The sequence below is a fragment of the Leptomonas pyrrhocoris genome (genome assembly GCF_001293395.1).
Source record: "Leptomonas pyrrhocoris isolate H10 chromosome Unknown, whole genome shotgun sequence".
Taxonomy (NCBI): domain Eukaryota; phylum Euglenozoa; class Kinetoplastea; order Trypanosomatida; family Trypanosomatidae; genus Leptomonas; species Leptomonas pyrrhocoris.
In genome coordinates this window covers 2937696-2958731 of record NW_015438357.1, presented here as the reverse complement: position 1 = coordinate 2958731, position 21036 = coordinate 2937696, and the positions used below count along the sequence as shown (strand labels likewise).

General features: G+C 56.6%; 7 protein-coding genes across 9 annotated transcripts; all 7 read right to left on the bottom strand.

Annotated features, from left to right (window-relative positions):
• Window positions 1-506: 506 nt before the first annotated feature.
• On the bottom strand, window positions 507-6736 carry ABB37_00968 (hypothetical protein; the record flags this gene model as incomplete). The annotated part of the gene is made up of 1 exon (XM_015797372.1): window positions 507-6736. The coding sequence occupies exon 1, from the start codon at window positions 6375-6377 to the stop codon at window positions 507-509; it is 5871 nt and encodes a 1956-aa protein (XP_015665380.1). The 5' UTR covers window positions 6378-6736.
• Window positions 6737-7544: 808 nt separating this feature from the next.
• Window positions 7545-8374, bottom strand: ABB37_00967 (hypothetical protein; the record flags this gene model as incomplete). The annotated part of the gene is made up of 1 exon (XM_015797371.1): window positions 7545-8374. The coding sequence occupies exon 1, from the start codon at window positions 8337-8339 to the stop codon at window positions 7545-7547; it is 795 nt and encodes a 264-aa protein (XP_015665379.1). The 5' UTR covers window positions 8340-8374.
• A 1385-nt stretch (window positions 8375-9759) lies between these two features.
• Window positions 9760-12517, bottom strand: ABB37_00966 (putative mitochondrial Enoyl-CoA hydratase/Enoyl-CoA isomerase; the record flags this gene model as incomplete). 2 transcript variants are annotated; one of them, XM_015797369.1, is made up of 1 exon in its annotated part: window positions 9760-12517. In XM_015797369.1, exon 1 carries the CDS (start codon window positions 12196-12198, stop codon window positions 9760-9762), a length of 2439 nt encoding a protein of 812 aa, XP_015665377.1. In that variant the 5' UTR covers window positions 12199-12517. The 2 variants fall into 2 exon arrangements, with proteins under 2 accessions (XP_015665377.1, XP_015665378.1); XM_015797370.1 differs by having other exon boundaries at window positions 9760-12491.
• Window positions 12518-13131: 614 nt separating this feature from the next.
• On the bottom strand, window positions 13132-14688 carry ABB37_00965 (hypothetical protein; the record flags this gene model as incomplete). 2 transcript variants are annotated; one of them, XM_015797367.1, is made up of 1 exon in its annotated part: window positions 13132-14688. In XM_015797367.1, the coding sequence occupies exon 1, from the start codon at window positions 14326-14328 to the stop codon at window positions 13132-13134; it is 1197 nt and encodes a 398-aa protein (XP_015665375.1). In that variant the 5' UTR covers window positions 14329-14688. The 2 variants fall into 2 exon arrangements, with proteins under 2 accessions (XP_015665375.1, XP_015665376.1); XM_015797368.1 differs by having other exon boundaries at window positions 13132-14644.
• Window positions 14689-15924: 1236 nt separating this feature from the next.
• Window positions 15925-16749, bottom strand: ABB37_00964 (hypothetical protein; the record flags this gene model as incomplete). The annotated part of the gene is made up of 1 exon (XM_015797366.1): window positions 15925-16749. The coding sequence occupies exon 1, from the start codon at window positions 16618-16620 to the stop codon at window positions 15925-15927; it is 696 nt and encodes a 231-aa protein (XP_015665374.1). The 5' UTR covers window positions 16621-16749.
• A 755-nt stretch (window positions 16750-17504) lies between these two features.
• On the bottom strand, window positions 17505-18579 carry ABB37_00963 (putative DSBA thioredoxin; the record flags this gene model as incomplete). Its single annotated transcript, XM_015797365.1, has 1 exon — window positions 17505-18579. Exon 1 carries the CDS (start codon window positions 18210-18212, stop codon window positions 17505-17507), a length of 708 nt encoding a protein of 235 aa, XP_015665373.1. The 5' UTR covers window positions 18213-18579.
• Window positions 18580-19107: 528 nt separating this feature from the next.
• ABB37_00962 (putative mitochondrial hypothetical protein) lies at window positions 19108-20308 on the bottom strand (the record flags this gene model as incomplete). Its single annotated transcript, XM_015797364.1, has 1 exon — window positions 19108-20308. Exon 1 carries the CDS (start codon window positions 20275-20277, stop codon window positions 19108-19110), a length of 1170 nt encoding a protein of 389 aa, XP_015665372.1. The 5' UTR covers window positions 20278-20308.
• Window positions 20309-21036: the final 728 nt, after the last annotated feature.

The following is a 21036-nucleotide window of genomic DNA, read 5'->3' as shown; positions in this document are numbered from 1 at the left end:
TGTGCATGTGGTGCTCTTTTTATCTCCGTTGTTTCCTCGCATGTCTATCTGGCACATATTAGCTTTGAAAGACCTCCTCCGCAGAAGTCGTGTCCGGTGGCGTGGGCGCGTCTTCGTGCGTGTGTGCGCGCTGTTGCCCTCCCCCGCCCGGCCGCGGCGCCCCCCGGGTGGGTGTGTGTTTTTGGGCCGTTTTGCCTGGCGTTCCTCTGCGGGGGGCGGCGCGACCAGAAGACAGAGGGGCGGAATGACAAGGAGGGAGGGAAAGAAGGCGTTCAAAGAGGACCATAAGAGAGGCGGCGGCAACGCCGTACAAGCCCAACGCAAGAATGCATGCCGGACCACTTCTTTCGATCTCTGTCAAAAACCAGCAATAGAGACTGCAACGCAGCGATGGCTGCCAGTGGGGACGGTTTCTTTTGTGGTTCATTCTCTTTACTTTCACAGGTGGTACGAATTATGGACAAGCCAAACCAACAAGCAAGGTGTTCATGAGCATCACCACAAACTTACGCGCGCTGCGGAGGCACAGGGTACTCGAGAAGAAGAGAGATCTCGGCCGGGGCAATGCGGCCGAACTGAGTATCGCGCTGCACCTCGTTGGCGTTCACAGCATCCGCCGCCATCGCTGCCGGAGGGCGTGCGACGGGCTGCTGCGTCGCTTGTTCGCGCAAGCGCACCGATCGGACGTAGATGACCTCTTCAATGGTGCGGGGCGCGTAAAGGTGATGAACGTATACCTGTTTTAGTTGACCAAAGCGGTGGACGCGGCCGACGGCTTGCTGCTCCATGGCTGGGTTCAGGTTGGGCTCCAGAAAGATGACGTGGTTCGCGAAGGTCAGGTTGAGACCGGCGTTGGCGCTGCGTGACGTGACGAAAAGAATGCGATGCGGCACAGGCAATGCACCGCCGGGCTGCTGCAGCGCGCGCATTACGCGCTGCCGCTGCGCGAGTGTCGACGCTCCTCGCACTATGTACGGCGCGTACCCGGCCGCCTGGATGGTGTCGTGCGCCAACTGCAGAAACGCAGGGTACTTGGAGAAGACGAGTATGCCATCGCCCGGCTCGGCGGCCCAAATCTGCGCCACGAGGGCGACAAAGGCACACACGCGGCTTCCATCGCCGATGCGGATCAACGCAGCTTCGCCGTCGTCCGTGTCGAGCACGCCGGACGGCGCGTCATCAGCCTCGGGTGCAGTTTGCGCCGTGGCTTCTTCGTTTATCGCCGCCTCGTGTCCGATCGTGATCACACGCTTCTCCACCAGCAACGATTTCGGATCGCGGCAATAGGGACACTTTGCGATTACGTTGCCGGCAAAGCTGCGGCTGGCGTCAATCACACCAATCACACATTCTTTGCAGTACATGTGGAAGCAGCTGAGCAGGGTAGGGGCGACCATGTCGTCCAAGCAAACACCGCACAGCGGCAGCAACGGAGGATCGGCCTGCAGGTCGTTCAACGCGGCAACAGTTTCCTCTGGGATTTTCTGCGCGCTGCGGCCTCTGCCGCTGTTGGTTGCAGTGGCGATCTGCACGGTGAAGGAAATGTGCGCGCGCTTCGTGTTGTTGGCGGCCAGCATCTGCGCCCACTCCAGCGCCTCTTGCGCCGTCACTTCGACAAAGGAGGCCTCCTCGACGGCGGCTGCGAGGTTTGCTGGGCTCGGGCTGCTGTCGTTTCCGACAAACCGCACCGCGCGCAGGAGGTGGGCCTCGATGTCGCCACGGAGCAGCGCCGCATCGCCCACGCGGGACGGGTGCAGGCACAGCCGGCACAGCGCCTGTGCCCATTGCATGGCATGGCCCATGCGAGAGCTCAGCACGCCTTGGCGATGGAGCCGGGCGGCAACCTGCATGACCGCCCGCGCAACGCGGTCGTACAGCTGCATCTCGTCCCCACTCAAGTCCACGCGATGGGTTGTGTAGCGCACCGGCGGAAGCTGCAGCTCGCGACTCACCTGTTGACTGCGTTCGTGGCGCACCATCGTCAGCGCAAAAATCTCCATCAGTACGTTGGGCAGGCAGGGCAAATCGCACAGGAATTGGCGCTGCTCCTCGCGGCGGCGCCACTCCAGCGGAATGGTGGCGCCCACACCTGCGGCAGCGCCGTACGCGCCGTCCTGCGTGCAAAGCGAACACAAGCAGAAGGAAGGATCCTGAAATTCCTCGTTGGGGTAAACGGGAACGCAAAGCCGCGCCATCAGGCGTTTCAACGCCGTGCATACGGTTCGGCTGAAGTGCATGCGATTAAAGAATTGGGAGTTGCTGGTGTGTCTGCTCAACCACGTGTTGAACACGTACATCCGGTGGTGTGGAGTCCTGGAAAGAAGCTGCGCCGCGCTGCTCATGCCGAGGAAAGAGAGGGCGGTGCTAAGCGCTGTGGTCTTGTTGTTGTTCAGCGGCGTCCCGGTCACCGCCCAGCGGCGCTCGCCCAACAACAAGTGAAAAAGACTGTTTGCGCCGCACTTCTGCGACTCGTCCAGCACCACACGGTGAAACAGAAGGTCCAAGATGCGCAGCGGCATCTGCCCAGTGAGCTCGGCGGACGCAACGGCTGCGTAGTGCGGCTTCATCTCGGCCCAGTACATCTGAAGTGGTTGCCACAGCGGCGGCAAGAGGACGTGGAGGACGAATAACCGCCGGATGTGATCTGACATCGGGTACCGCGTCTCGGTGCGGAAAATCAGAGCAAATAGAGATTCCGTGTAGCTACTTCCCACAGCCGCATCAAACAGACCAGTGTGCATCGAGTAGGAGGACGTCTCTGGAGGGGCTTGGATGGAGGCGGAATAACCCTTCACAAGCGCCCACAGGCCGTCCAAAAACGAGTCGCTCACTGGGCTCGGCGCGTCAATGCAGAGACGATGGTAGAGGGCCTGCCACGCTGGCTGGTACTCGACGGCGTTGTTCGTGGGGTCGCCGTTGGCGTTCACATAGAGCGAGAAGACGGGGCAGTGAAAGCAAGGCAAGCCCACGGGCTCTTGAAACACAAACACCCACTTGTTCAACTGCGGCGGCGGTGGCGGCGAAGCAACGCCGTCGTGGTTGTCGCCCGCGTTCTCACTACGGCCGCGCCCACGCCGGCCACCACCACTACGTGTCCGACCGCGTCCACGTTGATGCTGCACAGCGGCCTCCACGTCTGCCGTGTTGTGCACGTCCAGCACAAACCCGCGACTGCGGTTGAAATTGAGAAAGCGAGAGTCACCCGCGTCCGGCAGCGGCGACCACACGGTGGACGACGCGAATGCCTGTAGTGCTGCGTAAAGGTGCGACGGTCGGCACGCCTGCCACCCTCGCGAGGCTGCCTCGGCGCACGCCTTGTCGTCCCCCACATCCGCGCTGCGTGACAGCCAGTAGTGCAGTCCGTCGGTTTCGTGTCGCAGGTGGGTGGACAGTGTCTCATAGGTCGTGAGTACGAAGTCTGCTCGCTGTAAGTCCTGCGCGGTGTACTGTGTGCGCTTTGCGCCGTGGAAGAGGATGTACGACGCGCCTGGGTAGAACTTGTGGAGCTCCTCGATCCACTGAGCCGCGATGGAGAGCGGGACGACGACCAGCGTTGTCCGCGGCAGGCGCATTGGGCAGACGGTGTGCGGCGCGGTGCCAGCGAGGAAGGTGTCTGGACCGAAGCCCCACCGCAGAACGTCGGGGTTAAAAACGATGGACGTGGTGCGGGCGACGGTGTTGCGGGCCGTTGCCTGCCAGAAGCGGTTGGGCGAGGACATCGCGTTGTCTTCGTCATCGTCGACGGCACCTGACTCACGCGAGGCGCGGTCGTAGGCGCACAGCGTCAGCACCGCGAGCGTTTTGCCCAGCCCGACGTCGTCACACAGGAGGCCACCGCGGATCAAGTTCCCTGCGGCGCTCCACTTCGCCGTCTGCGTTGCTGCACCGCGTTCCACGATGACCTCCTCCGTCGTCGCGCAGTAAAACATCATTCCGGTACGCTGCACGACCGGCCGCTGTGCTGCGGTGGTGCTGGGGACTACACAGTAGAGCGGCACCTGGACATGCTCGCGGTAACCCTCCGTCTCCTTACTCCACATCCACTGCACGTCCTCCAGTTGGTGCCGCTTCAGCGCCGCGTGGATGTACGTGCGGGGAACAGCGGCGACAGGGAGCGCCTCCGCGGAGTCGGCGGTCACGCGTGCCACGTAGTTCATCGTCTGCTCGGCGCTCATCTGCCCTACCAGGTCCAACGTGGCGTGGAAGCGCGCGAAGGAGCCGGCGGCGTAGTACGAGACGTTGCTGCCCATCTGTTCCGTACCGCCCGTGTCATTGCTGTCGGTTTCTACCTTCGCTAAGGCCTTTTCTTCTTCCTTATCCTCCGCGACCGCGTCCACGTCGACGGGGACCTGGGAGTTGCACAAGACTGCCTCCGCAGCTTCTTTGCTCTCGTCCACCAACAGGTACTGCTCCTCGCGACAGCGCCGCAGTGCGGCAACGTACGGGAGGTGCTCCTCCACCATCAGGAAGGACGGGCTGAGGGACGCCGCTTTGGAGTTGCACAGGCAAGGCGGGACGCGGTCGTCGTTGCCCACGCCGTGCAGTATGCCCTCGGCGATGTGCTGAAAGACCTTCAAGAGGGAAAAAAGGTGGGGGAAGTAGACGAGCTCGGACCCGACAAGCATGCCGGCCGCTGCCTGGCCGCGAAAGTAAGACGAGGGCGTGTTCAGCGCTACTTTGAAGAAGCCGCCTCTGCCCAGCACATCCGCCCGCGTGTAGGCGTACACAGCCCGGATGCGGGCTTGAAGATCACCGCAGCTAAGGTGCGGTTGACCTGGCACGACGGTGTCCGGAAATATTTTGTGGAAGACATCCTCTGCCCACGTCACGCCGTCGGCTTTGTTCGCAAGAAGTGCAAGCGTTTTCTTTTGCAATTCGGGTGGATTCGTCGGCTTGCGCCATAACGACTGCGCCGCGGAGTTCTCGTACCCGCCAACGCGCTGCTCGTTGTACCTCCTCTCCCACGTCGCGGTGTATTCCTCGTACCCTCGATAGTACTGTTTTGCGGCCTCGGCAATTGCCGGGAAATCGTGCATCTGAAAAGGGACGAGACTGTACTGGAGGGTGCAGTTGCGCACCGACCCCTGGAGGTGGACCCGCCCAGCGAGCAGCAGTTGCAGGTTCACGTGCGCCTCGCCGTACGGGCAGCAACGCAGCGGCTCGACCGGCACGCCGCTGTCGTCGCGGCAACCGTCAAGCAACCCAAGCACTTCACAGGCCTTTGCTTGATCCATGCGGAGAACATCTTCCCGCTTTACGCGTTGCGAGAGCACTAGGAATTCGATCACCTTCGAGACAGTATCTGTGACAATTCCAATCGACCGGCAGGAGGGACAAGCCAGGAGGAGCAGGGTGACGAAGGAGCCGGGGGTGTCCAGCATGGAGAGCAAGAGGCCCAGCAGCGCCATCGCACGCTGGGCAGGATCATCACCGTAGCCGTTGCCGCCACCCTCCCGCACAGCACGGGCTACACGTGCACACTCGTTTACAATGAAGTACTGCACACAGGGGAGGGCCAGGAAGCCCTGTGCGTCGTCGACCTCCACGTCGTGACTGGCGCTGTCTTCCACCGCCTCGTCGGCTTCGTCTGCGTGCGCCGGTGCTGTTCGATCCTCAAGTTCACCTACTGCCGATGACGGTGGCTGCTGCACCGCAGCTGCACCCACGGCCGCTTCAATAGAGGCGGCGTACGCGTTCATGGCATCCGTTCGCTGGGCCGCTGAGGTCACCGTGGTTAGTCGGATCACTCGCTGCGACCGCTTCAAGGAGTAGAGGACGAGAGCGTTGCGCACGTGTGCCAGGAGGGCTTGCTCCAGCATCGGAGCCGCTGCAGGACCGTCCAGTGCGGGTGAAGAGGCTGTAGAAGCACCGTTGGCCTTCGATCCGGTTTTCTTCGCTGCGCTGACCGGTGGGGAGGGTTTCAGCTCTCCCCCAAGCGTCATGTCAGGCGCAGCAGCGGCGGCGCTGTCTTCTTTGCGCGCCTTTGCACGACCGCCTTTGACCGCCTTTTCAGGAGGGTCCACCACGTCGCCCGTCAGCGTTGTCTGGCGGCTGCGGCGGGGTGCACGACGGGACTGGGCGGCGGCGGTGTTGGTGGTAGCGGTCTCCGACGCAGTGCGAGAGTCGTCGTCCTCATCTATGGTGATGACGGTTGGCGTCTCAGAGGTCACGGAGGCGACGCTGCGGTCCACCTCCACCTCATCGCGGTTCGCCGCCGCCTCGATGCTCGTGCGAGCGCGCTTACGTGCAGGGCCGGCGGCTGCCGTCGACGGTGCCATCGTGGAGGGATCGGGGGAAGGAAGAGTGACGGCGTCGTCGGCGGGCTTCGTCACCGCCGCTGCCTTTGCAGGTGCCCTTTTCGTCCCCTTCGGCGGCATCTCCCGGCGTTACCAACAGAAAGAGGGCTCGGAAAAAAAAAAAGGCTGGGTGGGACGTATCCGTGTTTGGAAGAGTACTTCGCAAACACACACACACACAGCAAGGAGCGTGGAGAAAAGCAAAAACAAGGTGTAAAAAGACGGCGAAGAAAGGCGGCAAGTTATAACGTGAAGGCTCCCCTTTTCAGGTGCGCGCTAGCGAGCGGAGGCAACGCGCACAAAAATTGGGGCGACGTTGTGAAGGATCCGTTGCGGGTGCGATGAAAAGCGTAGCAGCAAACACACAAACACACCTACGCACTCGAATTCCCGTTGGGGGAAATGGAAAACAAAACAAAGCAAAAGCAGCTCCAAAACCTGCGGGAGTGAGCAAGGAGAAGTCGGTAGATGACAAGGGAAACCAACGACGGCATTCAATGCCTTTACTTTGGCGCACGTGAAGTCACACATGAACTCCCACCAAAACAATAGTACTGCGAGAGCGCTCTCACGCTGTTTAACTACGTCTTCCATAGCTTAACGTACTCCATCGACAACGCATCCATTTGAAGGGCAGGGAGCGAGGGTGACGCAGCTCGATCTGTTTACATGGATTTTATTGTACGATTCGGTCGGATAATAGTAATAGTAAGAATAGAAAAGATGTCTCGAAAGCACACGTGTCTAAAAGAGCACAACAGCACAACACACTTTTTGATGGTTGGCAGAATAATAGGAAACCTATGTTTCACGGGTTAAACATGAGGAGCAATAGAACAATGCGAAGAGGAGTGCGAGTTTTTGATAACACACACACACCCACACTCACACACACACTCGTCGAATATCGCGGAGGCCTAAGTGAATTCGGGAGGGCATTACTCTTCAGGAGAGGGGTGGGGATGGATAGGGATAAAGAGAGAAAAAAAATAAAACGACGAGCCGCACAGGTCACGGATGATTACCCCGGAAAAGGAGAAAAGAGACATGACTGCCAGGTTTTGTGTTTTGTAATAGAATTGATCGCAGGCGAACGAAAGATGTTTTCATGCGTAGCGAGGAGGGAAGTAACCGCCGCGCGTGCGCAGCGTCCCCTTTTGAAAGTTAGTAAGCAATTCAAGCAGGTGAGAAAAAAAAAGAAAAAATATATCTCCATGTGGTCAACGAGAGCTACACGTTTCAGACACTTCATATGAGACAGTTGGCGTCACCCCCATCCCAGCCGCCTCCACAGTCATCGCCTCCGTCCAACCCCCATCCCCAGCCGGAGCAGTTCGCGTAAGACGCGTCAAAGAGAAGGAAAGGAAAAAACCCACCCGAGTCGAGATCTCTGCGCCGTTCGTCGCGGGTGGAGTCGGCCCCCTCGTCTGACCGCCGCAAGCGACGCGAGGACGCACTGTCCTTCTTCGCTTTCCACCGCGCCGTCGGCGTCCACTTGCTGCTCCCGTCTTGGCGGGGGAGCGGCTTGTGTGCCACCGTGCGGACGGAGGCGTCGGACACGACGGATGGCGCCGTGCTGCGATGGTCGTAGCCACCGACGGTGTCGTCGCTGAGGGCTACTCCCACCTGCGAGGCAGCCACCGGTGAAACGTCTTCCTTACCAAGATGTGAGGAGAGGGCGCTTTCTGGAGTAAGACTGGACGGGGGTTGGGCGGTGTGCTGCGTCTTGGCGTACCGCATCGCCGCCTTGCGCTGCGCCAGCTGCCGCTTGTAGTCGTTGCTGAAGTAGTTGCCTTTCTGCTCTCGCGCCGCCGTCTCGTCCTTGGCAAGTGTGGGTAGGTCATCGAGGCCGGAAGAGGGGGGCCGACGGTGGTGGTGGTGGTGCGTGGAGCCGCCCCACGATTCGGTGCATTCGCTCGACGGTGCGTCTTTGCCTGCGATGGTCGACGGCTGAGTAGAACACGGCGAAGCGAGGTAGAGCGGCGTGGAGGAGTTGCTGTGCGGCGGCTCGTTCCGTGCCGGTCGTGAACTGCGTGTGCCCATTTGTATCGTTTTTCCTTTTCCAACTATTTGCTCCTAGGAAAACGGAATGCGAAAGTGTGATGAATGCACACGACGGCAAACATCAAACGGCAGACCAAAAGCGGCGGTGAGGAAAGACACGGGGATGAAAAGAAAATGAAAAAAAAAAAGAGAGGGATATATGAGGAAGGGAGGGGGGGGGGAGAAAGCGCACGGACCTGTGAAGGTATATGTGATGAAATCCGCTAATGATCGACCGTACATGCCATGCCGGGTGCTGCACTCGATTCTATTCATTGGCAACGGCGCTGAAAGCTGGAGATGAAAGCTGCCGTCGTATTTCGTTCTAATCATTTTCTTTTTCTTATCTCTTCTTTGGAGAGGTGTTTTCACGCGCGTGCAGAAGACTGCTTGTTTGACGAATATGGGAAAGGAAGCAACCGCAGTGCTGATATTGACGAAGACACGGTTGGCAAAGAAGAAGAAAAAGAACAAAAAAAACACAGAAGTATACTGCGCTAAACAGAAAGAACGTGACGAGAGAATTGTTTAGTAAGAAGAAACGGCAGCGATTCACAGGGGGAAAAAAGGCGCTAGAAATGCTGCACAAGATGAATCGTTCAGCAAAGACGACATCAACGTAGATCATGTCGGTTCACGAAGGTGAGATGAAAAACAGAATCAGCCCTGGTACAACCATCGCCGGTAAAATATGAGCACCAGCGCTGACAAGGTGGTAGGCGAGCACGAGGAAGAAAGCAGAAAACAAAAGGCACACGAAATGAAAAAAGAAATGCCTATTTCGATTGGCAAAGGGTGTGTAAAGAAGAAAGACAGAAGGAGGGAGATAACGAGAAAAAGGCTGCGGCGCTTCGGTATAATGCGTGGTACGTTTGCCACATCGAGAGAGACAAGGAGCAGCAAACAAATCATTGAAGCGTCACACCCACACACAGAAAAACAGCTAAGAAGCAACAAAAAGCGTTGAATGATAATGAGAAAGAAAAAGCGCAAACCGCTATCAGGGGCTTTGGACGTGGTGCGCGACGACGTGTGCTTGTGTGTGTGTGGCGCTTATCAAGAGAAAAAATCGTGGTTACACGCTGTGCATCTCCCTTTTCTCTTTCCCTCCCGCCCCCCAACACACACAAGGTTGCACGAGCATCGTCGACAGCGCAATCCAAGCAAATAATAATAATAACAAAAAAGACTTAAAAAATGGTAAAAATGAAGGACCAGTAAAACGAGACCGTTATAAAGATGCATGATGCCAGAGTATCGACGAAAAGTTGGCTGCACCTCCCCCTTCCTCCCCCCAACACAAAGAGGGAGACACCTAATAAACACACACACAAACAAACTGCAAGGCACAAGGGAACGTACAACATCGTCAGAATAGTCTAAGGGAGATAATTGTATAGGCATGTACTCAGGCTTTTCTTTAGTAGGCCACCTTTGGGAAACCGTGGCGCTCCTGGTAAGGCACGTAAGGCCGCTTCGGGAAGAAGCGCTTGCCTTCCGCCGCCATCTTCCGCAGCGTCGCGGTGGGTGCAAAGTAGTCTTTCTTTGTCTTGCGCTGCAGCTGTTCCAGCGCGGCCACGACGTTGGCAAGACCGCGGTGGTCGGCGTACTGCATTAGCCCTCCTCGATAGGCGGGGAACCCCGTGCCCCAGACCATGCCGGTGTCCACGTCCTCGGGCGACAGCGCAATGCCCTCGTGCAGCACGTGCGTCGCCTCGTTTACCATCAGCAAGACGCAGCGGTCCACAATCTCCGTCTCGCCGATGGTGGCCTTGAGATCGCCGCCGAGGTACGTAGTCAAAGCGCTTCTGTTCATCCCCGTCTCCTTGCCCTTCTCATCGTAGTTGTAGAAGCCTTTGCCGTTCTTACGGCCGAGGTAGCCGTCCTTCACCATGTGCGACACCGCCGGGGTCACCTCGAAGCGGTTGCTCTTCAGGCCCTGCGAGAGCACTGGTCCGACGTGGCACGAGACGTCCAGACCGACTTCATCGAGCAGCCGGAACGGACCCATCGGCATCCCAAAAGCCACGAGCGCCGCGTCTACCCTTGAGGGGTGACAGTGCTCCTCGGCTGCCAGACGCCCCGCCTCGGCCATGTACGCGCCGAGGATGCGGTTGACCAAGAAGCCGGGGCCGTCGTTGACGATGATGGGCGTCTTGCCGGTCTTGAGCGCCAGATTATATATGGTCGCCGCGGCTTCCGCTGACGTCGCCTTGCCTTTAATCACCTCCACCAACGGCATCTTTGCGACAGGGTTGAAAAAGTGCATGCCGACGATGTTCTGCGGGTAGCGGGCAGCCGCCTGCATCTCCGTCAGGCTGAGCGACGACGTGTTGGTGGCGAAGAGGTTCTTCTCGTTGAGGATGCCGTCCTTCTCAAGCTGCTCGATCACCTTCTTCTTGATGCTCATCACCTCCACCGCCGCCTCCACGATCACGTCCACGTTGCGGAAGACCTCATCCGTGGTGCCGCCCGTGACAAGGGTCATCTTCTTCTCGAGCCCGTTTACGTCCATTCGTTTGCGCTTCACCGCGCCTTCGAACTCGGCCCGCACACGCCCGATTCCCTTCGCCACCGCCTCCTCGCTGAGATCCTTCACCGCAACGGGGATGTCCTTGTTAGCGAAGTAGTGCACGATGCCGGCGCCCATCACGCCAGCACCGATGACGCCGACGCGGCGGACCTCTTTGATTTTGTCCTTCGGCACGCCTGTCTTCTCCACGTTCTTCATGCCCTCCTGAAGAAAGTACAGCGCCATCTGGTTCTTCGCCTCTGGACTGCAGAGAAGCTCCGCCAAGCTGCGGCACTCCTTGTCAAAGCTCTGCGCGTTGCTGTGCGTGGCGGAGTACATGATGCACTCGAGCGCCTTGTACGGCGCAATGAACTTGCCCTTCGTCTTCTTGTTCAACATCTTGATTGTCTGGTTGGCTACCATGCGCCGCCCAAAGAAGGTGCCCTCCATCACGCGGTCGATCAGGCTGATGTGCTTGCGCTTCGTGGGCTTGGCGGGTTTGTCCGAGAGGTTCTGTCCCGCCCACTTGCGCACGCCCTCGTAGAAGCGGTGCTCACCCTTCCACCGGTCCTCGGAGGGGATGACGACATCGCAGGCGCCGGCGGCCTTCGCCTCGCCTGCCTTGACCTGCTTCGACGTCATGATCCACTGCACCGTCTTCGTTAGTCCGCACAGTCGGTGCGTACGCACGGTGCCCCCAGCGCCCGGGAGAAGACCCAACATGCACTCCGGGAAGCTAACCTTCGCACCGGAGGCCATCAGGCGCTGATGGCAGGCCAAGGCGAGCTCAAAGCCACCGCCGAGGGCGAGTCCGTTAATGGCCGCCACAACAGGGAACGGCTCGCCTTCAATCCGATTGAAAAGGGTTTGCCCGGACTTGATCACCGCCTCCGCCACGGTGGGGTCCGTCACCGGGTACATCTGATCAATATCCGCGCCGACGCAGAAGGTGGACTTGGCGCTGGCGAGGATGGCGAATTGGGCCTCATTCTTCGCCACGAGGGACTCGACGATGTCCAGGGCTGTGTTCAGGTCCTTCATAAACTCCTCCCCGAGGGCGTTGGCGCTTGACTCGGCCCGGTTCATGACGATCCACGCAATGCGTCCCGAGTCCACGTAGACGGTGATGTGGCGACCGGCCTGGTGCGTCTTCCAGAGACGGTCTTCGAGGATGTCACGCGGGAAGTCGTAGGCGATTACCGTCGGTTTTGCCGTCGCGCGAGGAGGCGAGGCGGTGGTAGGTGCGGTGGCGGCCGTGGTAGCACCAGGCTGCGTGGTCTGTGATGCCCGCGCAGTCAGGGCGGCTACACTCGCAACGAAAGAGCGGGGGACGAGGAAGCGACGCATGTTTTGTTCTTCTTATACTTCTTGTGTGTTGTAGCGGGGAAACGTGGTCTGGCGGGAGGGGTACTCGAAAAGGCAGGATAGAAGGGGTAGTGGCAGTCTGCACGTTGAGAGAAGGAAGTAGTATCCAGAGCGAAGAGAACGATTCGCTTGGCTGTCCGTCAGAAAACAGGAAGGGAGGAGGGAGAGGGAGAGGCTTTGCACGTCTGGGAACGCTCCGGCAGATGGCGCTACGAAGAAAGGAGGAAGAAAAGAAATGTGTGTATAGGTATGTGTTGGCGAAGTAGAATCTCACTGCGGATGAAGAAGCATTGTAGCCCCTCCAAAAAAAAAGAAGAGGAGAGAAGGGGCGAGAGAGAAAACAAAGAGGTCCATTGTTGCGGATGTGAGGGAGGTTCCTCGGCACAGGAAAGGGGCGTATGTGTGTTTCATCAACTTTCTACTTTTCAGCAACTTCGAGCAGAACGGCCGGTGTGAACTTCAAGAGATCTGACCGATGAAACACAAGATAAAGCTTGCGTGTGATGAGCTGCCATGCAACATCGCATTTTCGTATTTTTCACGTTGGGCATTCTTCTCCTCTCTGTGTGTGTGATGCCTATCAAAGAAAAAATATCCTTATGCGAAACCAAACAATGAGGCAAAGAGAAGCCACGATGCGTCCGCGTAGACACGCCGTGTGGCAAATCCGCAGCACCGGCGAGCTAGCTCGTCTGTTAGCTCGAGACCGCAACGTGAAGATTTCCTCCATCGCTAATAACTGCTTTAAAGTACAGCGACAACATCATGAATACTCTCCCTTTTGATGTTTCACAGAACTTACGGAAGCAGCGCAACGCTAAATTCATTACCACTTGCCTTTGGATGTGTGAGGGAAGGCAACATCAATAACAGAGGAGCTTCACCGACCATGCGTGGAAGAACACAGCGCCCAATTCAAGCGTACACGGTGCCGGTTGTCTCCTTCAACTTCGCTTGCATGGCTCTCTGCCATTCTCCAAACGCACCCTCGCGCACGACGCGGCCCAGTCGAGGATGTTGGTCTACCACGCGTGAGACGCCGTACATCTCCACATCCGCCAGGTCGGGGTTCGCACCACCGTGGAAGACCGCACGTGCGGGACGACGCGCCAGAAAGATCTCCAGCTCCGCCCTCAGCCATTCTTCCGCCGTGCCTTTGCGCATGGTGGCCGCCAGCGCCTTCTTCGTCTCCTCCGGCAGCATCCACAACCCCGTCGACTCGCTCAGGTTCGAAGCATCCGGAATGGGCTGCGTGTCCGCCGCCGGCTCCTCCATCTTGGCGATCAGCCGCGGTTGAATCTTCACCCGTGACAGCATCGACAGCGCACCACTGCCGATGACGTGATAGAAAAAGTTTTGATACTTGCTTGGGGTAACGTAGGTGTAGGTGGCGTACGAGTTGCGGAAGGTGCTGTTCGTAATGGCGAAGGAGGCGCCGTGGAAGTGGTTCGTGATCCAGTCACGTGTCTCGCCCGTGTGTGGGTTGGCGAGATCGGCGGTGTAGCCGAGCGGCTTCGCCAAGGCGGTCGCGATGGCCGCCGAGTCCACCACGAAGGCACCCGATTTGTTCTGCTGCTTCTTCACCGCCGCCTCCGTCTCCAACGCCGGAGGCACTGAGGGGGTGGCGAGGGGCGTGAAGTACAGCTGCGGAGCGAGTGGGTAGCGCCGGTCAGGCAGCCCGTCGCCGGTGATCGGGTCGATCCAGACCTCCTCGTACGGGACGTCGCTAAACTGAAGCACAGACTCCACCTTGGCACAGTACGGACACCCGAGGAGACGGTAAAAGATCAGTTTCACGTCGGAGGGCGAGGGGGTGTACGAGGCGGCTTCTCCGACCTCTGACAACGGCGATGTTCGCCTCGTGAGGGTGTCTTTGAGGTCGGCGTAGTTGCTTTTCATGTGGTGGTAGGTCCATGGGAGGTGCTGCGCGCTGAGTGCGTCCTTTAGAAAATCAGCATCCTGCAAACCGTTGAATTCCTTTGCGCTCAGTTCTTTCGGTTTGTTGGCCGCACCGCTCGTTGATTTGTTAGCTCGTTGGTAGTAGAGAAGACCAGCCGCACCACCACCGACAACGATGGCAGACGCTGCTGCGAACTTCGTCAGAACACGCATGGCGCTTCGACAAGGAACAACGGAAGGGAAAAAAAGAGAAAACAAAGAAGAAGAGCAAGGCCAGACCAAAAGAAAGACCTCACATCTGAATAGGTGAAGAAAAGCCGCGATGAACAGCACTGAAACGCACAGAGAACGAGGAAGGGTAAAGCGCGAGGGAGAGAGAGAGATGGAAAAAACAACAACACGCGTACGGCTAGAAAAAAAGAAAAGCGACCGGCTTCAACCGTCTTCAATTCCACACAGCTGGAGTAAAAATATACTCGAATTCAGTTAGAAGAGAAGGTATTTGACGTAATCAACGCTTCCAAAGACTACAGCGGCAAAGAAGAAAAAATAACAACAGCAGAGAAATACGCTCATAACAACAATAATAAGAAAGAAGAATGAAGCAGAGAGAGAGGGAGAGAGAGAGAGAGTACAGATCGGGTTTGTTTCCTCCCTCACTGCGATAGAAGAGAACAAACAAAAAAACCCCAAAGGAGATTGTTTCTCGTGCAATTCGAAAAGAGAGGAAAAATGAAAAAAAATCTGACAGCGACTGGGGAAACGCGCATCGCGGAAGCTGGAGAGTGGCAAGACGTCACATCATGCTGCCTTGGCGGCATATCCTCTCATGTAACGGATTCAAAGCACCCGTGCAAAGTGCCGCATGCTGCACGGCAGCTGACTTCGCAGCAATGGTGTGACCGTGCAGCGTATTCTAAAAAAAAAAACCGTAGTTTGCTTTAGGAGATTTAATCTGATTGAAGACGCAATGCAAATCGTAAGAGATAAGGGAGAGACACGTAGTTCACTTAACAACAAAAAAAAGGAAAACAGCACTTTAGGAAACAAAATCGAGACAGATCGAAGCCAGCAAAACCAAAGTAAGGAGAGTCAAATCTAAAAGTATAAAACCAACAACAAAAAACCGAACAATCGACAGCAAATATCAACTTTGTGCCACTTCGAATTCCCCGAAAGCCCCTTTCATGTTTTCGCCTGTTAATGCAATTTTTTCTTTTTTCTCTCTTCTCCTCCTGGGGAGTCAACGGCTTGCCGTGTCAAAATGCTCCGCCGCAGAGCACGCAGGCAGGGCACAGAAAATGCGGCGAACGACAGTACGTGAAGAAAGATTTAACATAAATACCTTCGGGCACCACTTCCAAAAGAAAAAGTACGCCGGTTATTATCCTTCACTATTTTCTTTTAGCACGATATTAACAAAAACAAGAAATAATTCTGCATCGCCCAACAACAACAACAACAACAAGAAACGGCCGCCTTCCGTCCTTTCCGTGTCGAAGAAATGCGGAAGAAACAGCAAGAAGGAGGCAGACGGTGCAGGCGTAGCGTCCTGGATAACGTCAGCGAACACATGAGGCGGAAAAAACCCCTCAAAACAGCTGCAACATGGAGCGGTGGACGACGCCCTAGGATTTCACAACGGAAACAAAGCTGAAAGCAAAACAAACAGACAGCGCTAGCACAAAACAGCTACCCCTGAGACACGGCAATAACCCTTGTCATTCGCTCCTAAGAATACAGCGTTTTAAGCCTTGAACTCCATCCGCTGAAGAACCGTACGCAGCGGCAACGACACACATGAGTGGCCTAAAACAAACAAGCTGCTTGAGCATTGATGGCGGCTACATCAGGAAGCGGGTTCGTTGGGTTCGACTGATGGACCTCGAAGGCGCTGCACGTGCCAAACGGTGAAATGTTGGGGCTATTCTTCGCGTAGCTCACCTGAATTGCACGGTTAGTGAGCATACGGTAGCGGTTGTGCAGGGTGAAGATGGCCGTATCGGCCTCCTGCACCGTCGAGAAGGTGATGAATGCTGCACCGCGACTGCGATTGCTGTTGTCGCGTAAGATGTGAATGTGTTCGACGCTGCCGTACGCGCTGAAGAGGTTGCGCAGGCGCTCCTCCGTGCACTCAAACGGCAGCTGACCGACAAAGAGCTTCGCCGCTGTCGAGCTCAACTTGGGCTGCTGTTGCTGCTGCTGCTGCATGCTGGGTGGCACACCGTTTGGGGCGCCGTAGTCGTGGTTGAACTGACCGAGGCCGGCCACGCTGTTGCCGGAGCCGTTGTGCACGCTGCCGCGGGAGCGCAGGCCGCCGCCACGCTGCAAGAAGCCGTTCCCACCTTGCATTCCGTCGTTGTTGCTGCCGTGACTATAAGCCGTGCTGTTGTTCGCACTCCTCATCTGTGGCAGCTGTTGCTGCTGCTGCTGCGGGGGTTGGCCGGACGTGCCCGGTGCCCACGGCTTTGCGTGCGCGCTCAGGTTGGTCGCTGACATGTCCATTCCTGCGTGGTGAGTCTGTTGTGATTTGAGAAGAAGAGAGGAGAGAGCGGGACGAGCGAGTCTTCGGCGTGCACGAGTAAATGGAAAGTACACAAATTTCTTGTGTCGAAGAAATGTTGCGGGAGAACTGCGATACGTGGACATGAGGCAAAAAGTGGAGGAGGTGACGAGGGAACTAATTGTTAGCCAAAAAGAGATAAAGATAAAGACGTGAGCTACCGAGGAGGGCATTTTGTTTCTTTTTGCTGCGTGCACACACGCAGAGGATGCGCATACACGCGCTCCCCAATGATCATAAGAAAGTAATCAGTCGTATTCCTCCATCACTCTTGCGCTCTCTCTCAGCTGCAGTTGCTTTTGTTTTTACGAGGGGGGAGTACCCCGCCCCGGTTTCGCAGATAGTACGCAGATTCCTCGCACTCGTCCAGCAGAAGAAGCGGGGGTAGGAGGAAGCATTCTGCATTTGAGCATCGTTTTACCGTGAATGAGAGGGTGCAGGAGACCACTGAAGTCAAGATATAACTCCGCAGACGTAAAAATTGGAAAAAATATATATTAGAGTCAAGAGATGGAGGGGTGATAGTCGAGGCGGAACTCTGAAATAGGCAAAAAGACAAGCGTGAGAGTGATCAAGAAGAGCCGTGAAGTGGCCGAGAAAAGAAAAAATAGAAGGGAGGCGAAATGAGGCGTTCATTTTTTTTTTTAAACAAGGGATTGGCTGCGAAGACATGGGACAGATCCCCGGTCCGCGCCGGTATTAAAAGCATTTTTCAATCTCAAAACGTCTTCCTTCCACCGGGCCATCTCTTGTTTCTCCTCTCCAGGCGCTCTCATCAGCACACACACACACACGCACACTCACACACGTGCGCGTGCGTGAGCTGCTACTTCCCAAGCACTTCGACGATCGCAGCCTCAAACACCTCCACGGGCTGTCCACCACTGAGGTTCTTCTTGTTGGGGAAAGCAAAGTATGGAACGCCGTTAAAGTGCGGCAGGCGACGGGACTCGCGCAGCTCCTTGTCCAGCAAAGTCGTCACCTCTGTGTCGTTCAAGATCGACTCCACCTCCTGTTGGGTCTCCGCGATGCCCGCCTCCTTCGCTGCTGCAACCAGCTCATCGATATTGTCCAGGTTCTTTCCCTCCTTGTGGGTCATGCGGAGCAGCGCCTCCTTCAAACGATTCTGCGCGGCCCAGTTCTTCTGCACCGGACCGGCGTAGGTGAGGAGGGTGTGGGCACGGTAGGTGCTGAATATCACGTTCTTCTCGGTGTAGCGGAAGGCGATGTCCGGCAGGTTGGACGCGGCGCAGCTGCGATTCATCGGGATCGTTTCCGGGTGCTTCGTCCACTGCTCCACGATGCGGGGGTTGCCCATGATCTGGCCGATCTTCTCCGAGAAGCTGGCCGTCGTCCCGGACTTGAGCTCGCGATCTAGCTGGAAGGGCAGCCAGTGCAGCTCCAGCTCAAAGGGGGCGTTGGGACGGCTGGCGTTGACGTTTGCGGCGGCCACCTCGATGGCGCGTTTGCCCACCCAGCACCACGGGCACGCCACGTCCGACGTCACGTTGACGACAACTTTAGTGGCTGACATGATGGCTTGATGTGTGATGTGTGCGTGTGGAGGCGTTACGCGTGCTCGAGGTGCGCGTACGTGAATGTGACGGAGGACAGGGTCCGCGGACTGTAAATGTGAATGCAGCAAGCGTGTGGTTTGCCTGTCGTTGTCTACGCAAAAGTAAGACGGGATACTGCACGCAATGGGCAAAAAGAAAAATGGAAAGGGTTATTGTCTTTTGTTCTTTTAAGAATAGTATATATTGCTGCGAGGTCTCTGAGACAGAGAAATAATAATAATAATAATAATAGTAATAGTAATAGTAACTGAAACAAGAATAGTGGTGAGAGTAAGAGTAGCTTTAGTTGGCGCTAATAATATGGTGGAGCGTGTTTGGCATGCTTCGCGGAAGACGCAAGTAAGTTCAAACCAGCAAAAAAAAGGGAAAGAAAGGAGGAAGAGTAGTGGGAGAATAAGAGGAGTGTTGAGGAACTGCGCATGTCATCGTACACATTGAGCTTTCCGCAGCGACAGAAGAGTATTTGCGCGCGCGTGAGGGGTGAAGGGACAAAAACAAGAGAGAAGAATCGCCCTTGTCCTCCTCCCTTCCCTGATCGATTGAAGGCCCCCCAGCAGCAAAGGCTGGCGTCTCATTAAAATGCCAGCAGCAACAACAGCGACAAAGGAGGCGTTGCTTCTCATAGGTAGTGCACCAACGCTGAGTACGTTAAATAGAACGTGAAAGCGCAGTAACGGCAGCGATTCGATAAGAGAGGAAAAAGACTGAGGTGCACACGTGGGTGACCGTTGATGCTGTGAACAGTCGCAACAAGACTTCCACATAACGTACGTTCCTTCATCGGTTCTTCCCGCCCCCCGCCCCCTCTTCGTCCTCTTAAGAAGGCGATAGCGGCTAACTTCAACGGAGGACTCACAGTACGTGGATACGCTTCAAAAAACTCATTACCAGACTGATCGTTTCGCGCGGTTTGTCGTAGTAGACGGTGTGCGCAGCGCCAGGGATGGTGTGCTGCTCCAAGTCGAGCGCGTACCGCTCCCACACATTCCCGTACTTCGCATCGCCACCGATCGGACTCGCGCCGCCAAGAATGGACAGCACAGGGACGCTTCCCACAGACGGGCAGGTCAAGATCTCATTCCTTCGCCGTTCCTGCGCAGCCGCCGCGGTGCCTTCGGTAGGCAGAGGATCTTTGAAGTACGCATCGGTGAAGAAGAGCTCCCCGGTGCGAATGGATCGCTCGAGCACCGGCACGTTGCACTTCCAGCGAGCCACCTGCCGCGCCGGATTCGACGGGCCGGGTGCCAGGGCTAGGTTTGTCGTGCACAGGCCTCGAATCCGGATGTCGTGCATGCCGCAGCGGAAAAACTCCGCGTGTGCGCTGCGGAGGTCAGAAATGCGGTGCATCTCCACCCTCTTCATGCTTTCAATGATGTCTACAAGCTCATCCACGAGGCTGGCAGCAATGTGCGACTGCGTGATGGGGGGCATGTCTATACTCACGAAGCCTTGAACATCAGGAGGGCTTTGCACGGCACTGGTTGCGGCTTCTGATTTCTGGTTGGCGCTAGAGGATTGCTTTTGGTGTTGGTTCATGAGGTACTGCGCCCACGTCATACTTCCCATGCTGTGACCAATCGCAATGACTCGTACCTTTGACGAGGCCATCGCCCCATCCCTCCCTGCTGTTTCCACATCGTGTTCGTGTCGGTGCCCTGCGTCCATGTATTCCACTACCTCTTTCACGGTCTGCGGCAGCTGGTGCAGGAGATAGGAACGCACGTCCTCCACCAAGCTGCCCAGCACGTGCGTCGGCGTGTGCGGCGACAGACCATGATTCCGCGCATCCAGCGTCGTGATGTGAAACGGGGTAACGTGAGACATGGTGTCATTGTTTTCTAAGATGGCACGATTGCGTGCATCGAGCTCATTGCGCAGCATCACCACAAACGAGTTCATGGCGCCGCTGTGGGCGAGAAATCCGTGAAGCACGACGAAGAAGACCGGCGCCGCCCGCTGCACAGAGGCGGGGAGCAGCACCTTTGAAGGCGTCCGCACCGCGTGAAGGCGAACGACACGCATCGCCTCTTTTATGGTTGTGATTATTGTTGCTGTTGGTAGGGTAGAGTACAGAATAACAACAATAATAAGCATCACCGCACGCACAACCGAGGTTCGGCAGCGACGAAATGAAGGAGAAGAAGAGGAGGAGCAGAGAGATAAAAAGAAGCGGATGTCACCAATGCCGTGCCATCACTACGGCGCAAAAAGAGTGGTGCTCGTGAGTCTCTTCGCCCTCACGCACCTCAGCTCAGTAACCGGAGGTAGTAAAGCAGCCCTTTCGCGTGCGGCGGGAAAAAAAAAACAAGTCCCCTCCCCCAAGAAGATCCACGCAGACAACAGAAAAAGGAGAAAGAAAAGCGATGCACGCATCTAACTGCTCAGCTTGGACCATCTTCCGAAGATGAATATGTGCAAAATACGCTTCAAAAAGACGTAGGTACGGCCGTTTCAGCTTTTTGAGAAGAGAAGCTGTAGAGTGCGACTATCACAATGTGTACAGTTGTAGGTGTATATCTTTTTTTTTGGTGTGGATGTAAGCATAAATCAACAGCACAGTCAGTTTTCCTCAGGAGGGGCAACGATGTTAGCGAAGAGCGCATATACGTACTGCGGCCTTTGAGAACAGGTATTTGGTGTGTGTTTTACCTCAGGCTTTGACAGAGGAAAACCAACAACCTCCCTGGTATTCCAAACAACAACGCCACGCTTCGACGTGGTCGCGAAGAAGAGCGCGGCAAACGTCCACCTTCGCGCCTAAATGCACCACCACCGCCGCCA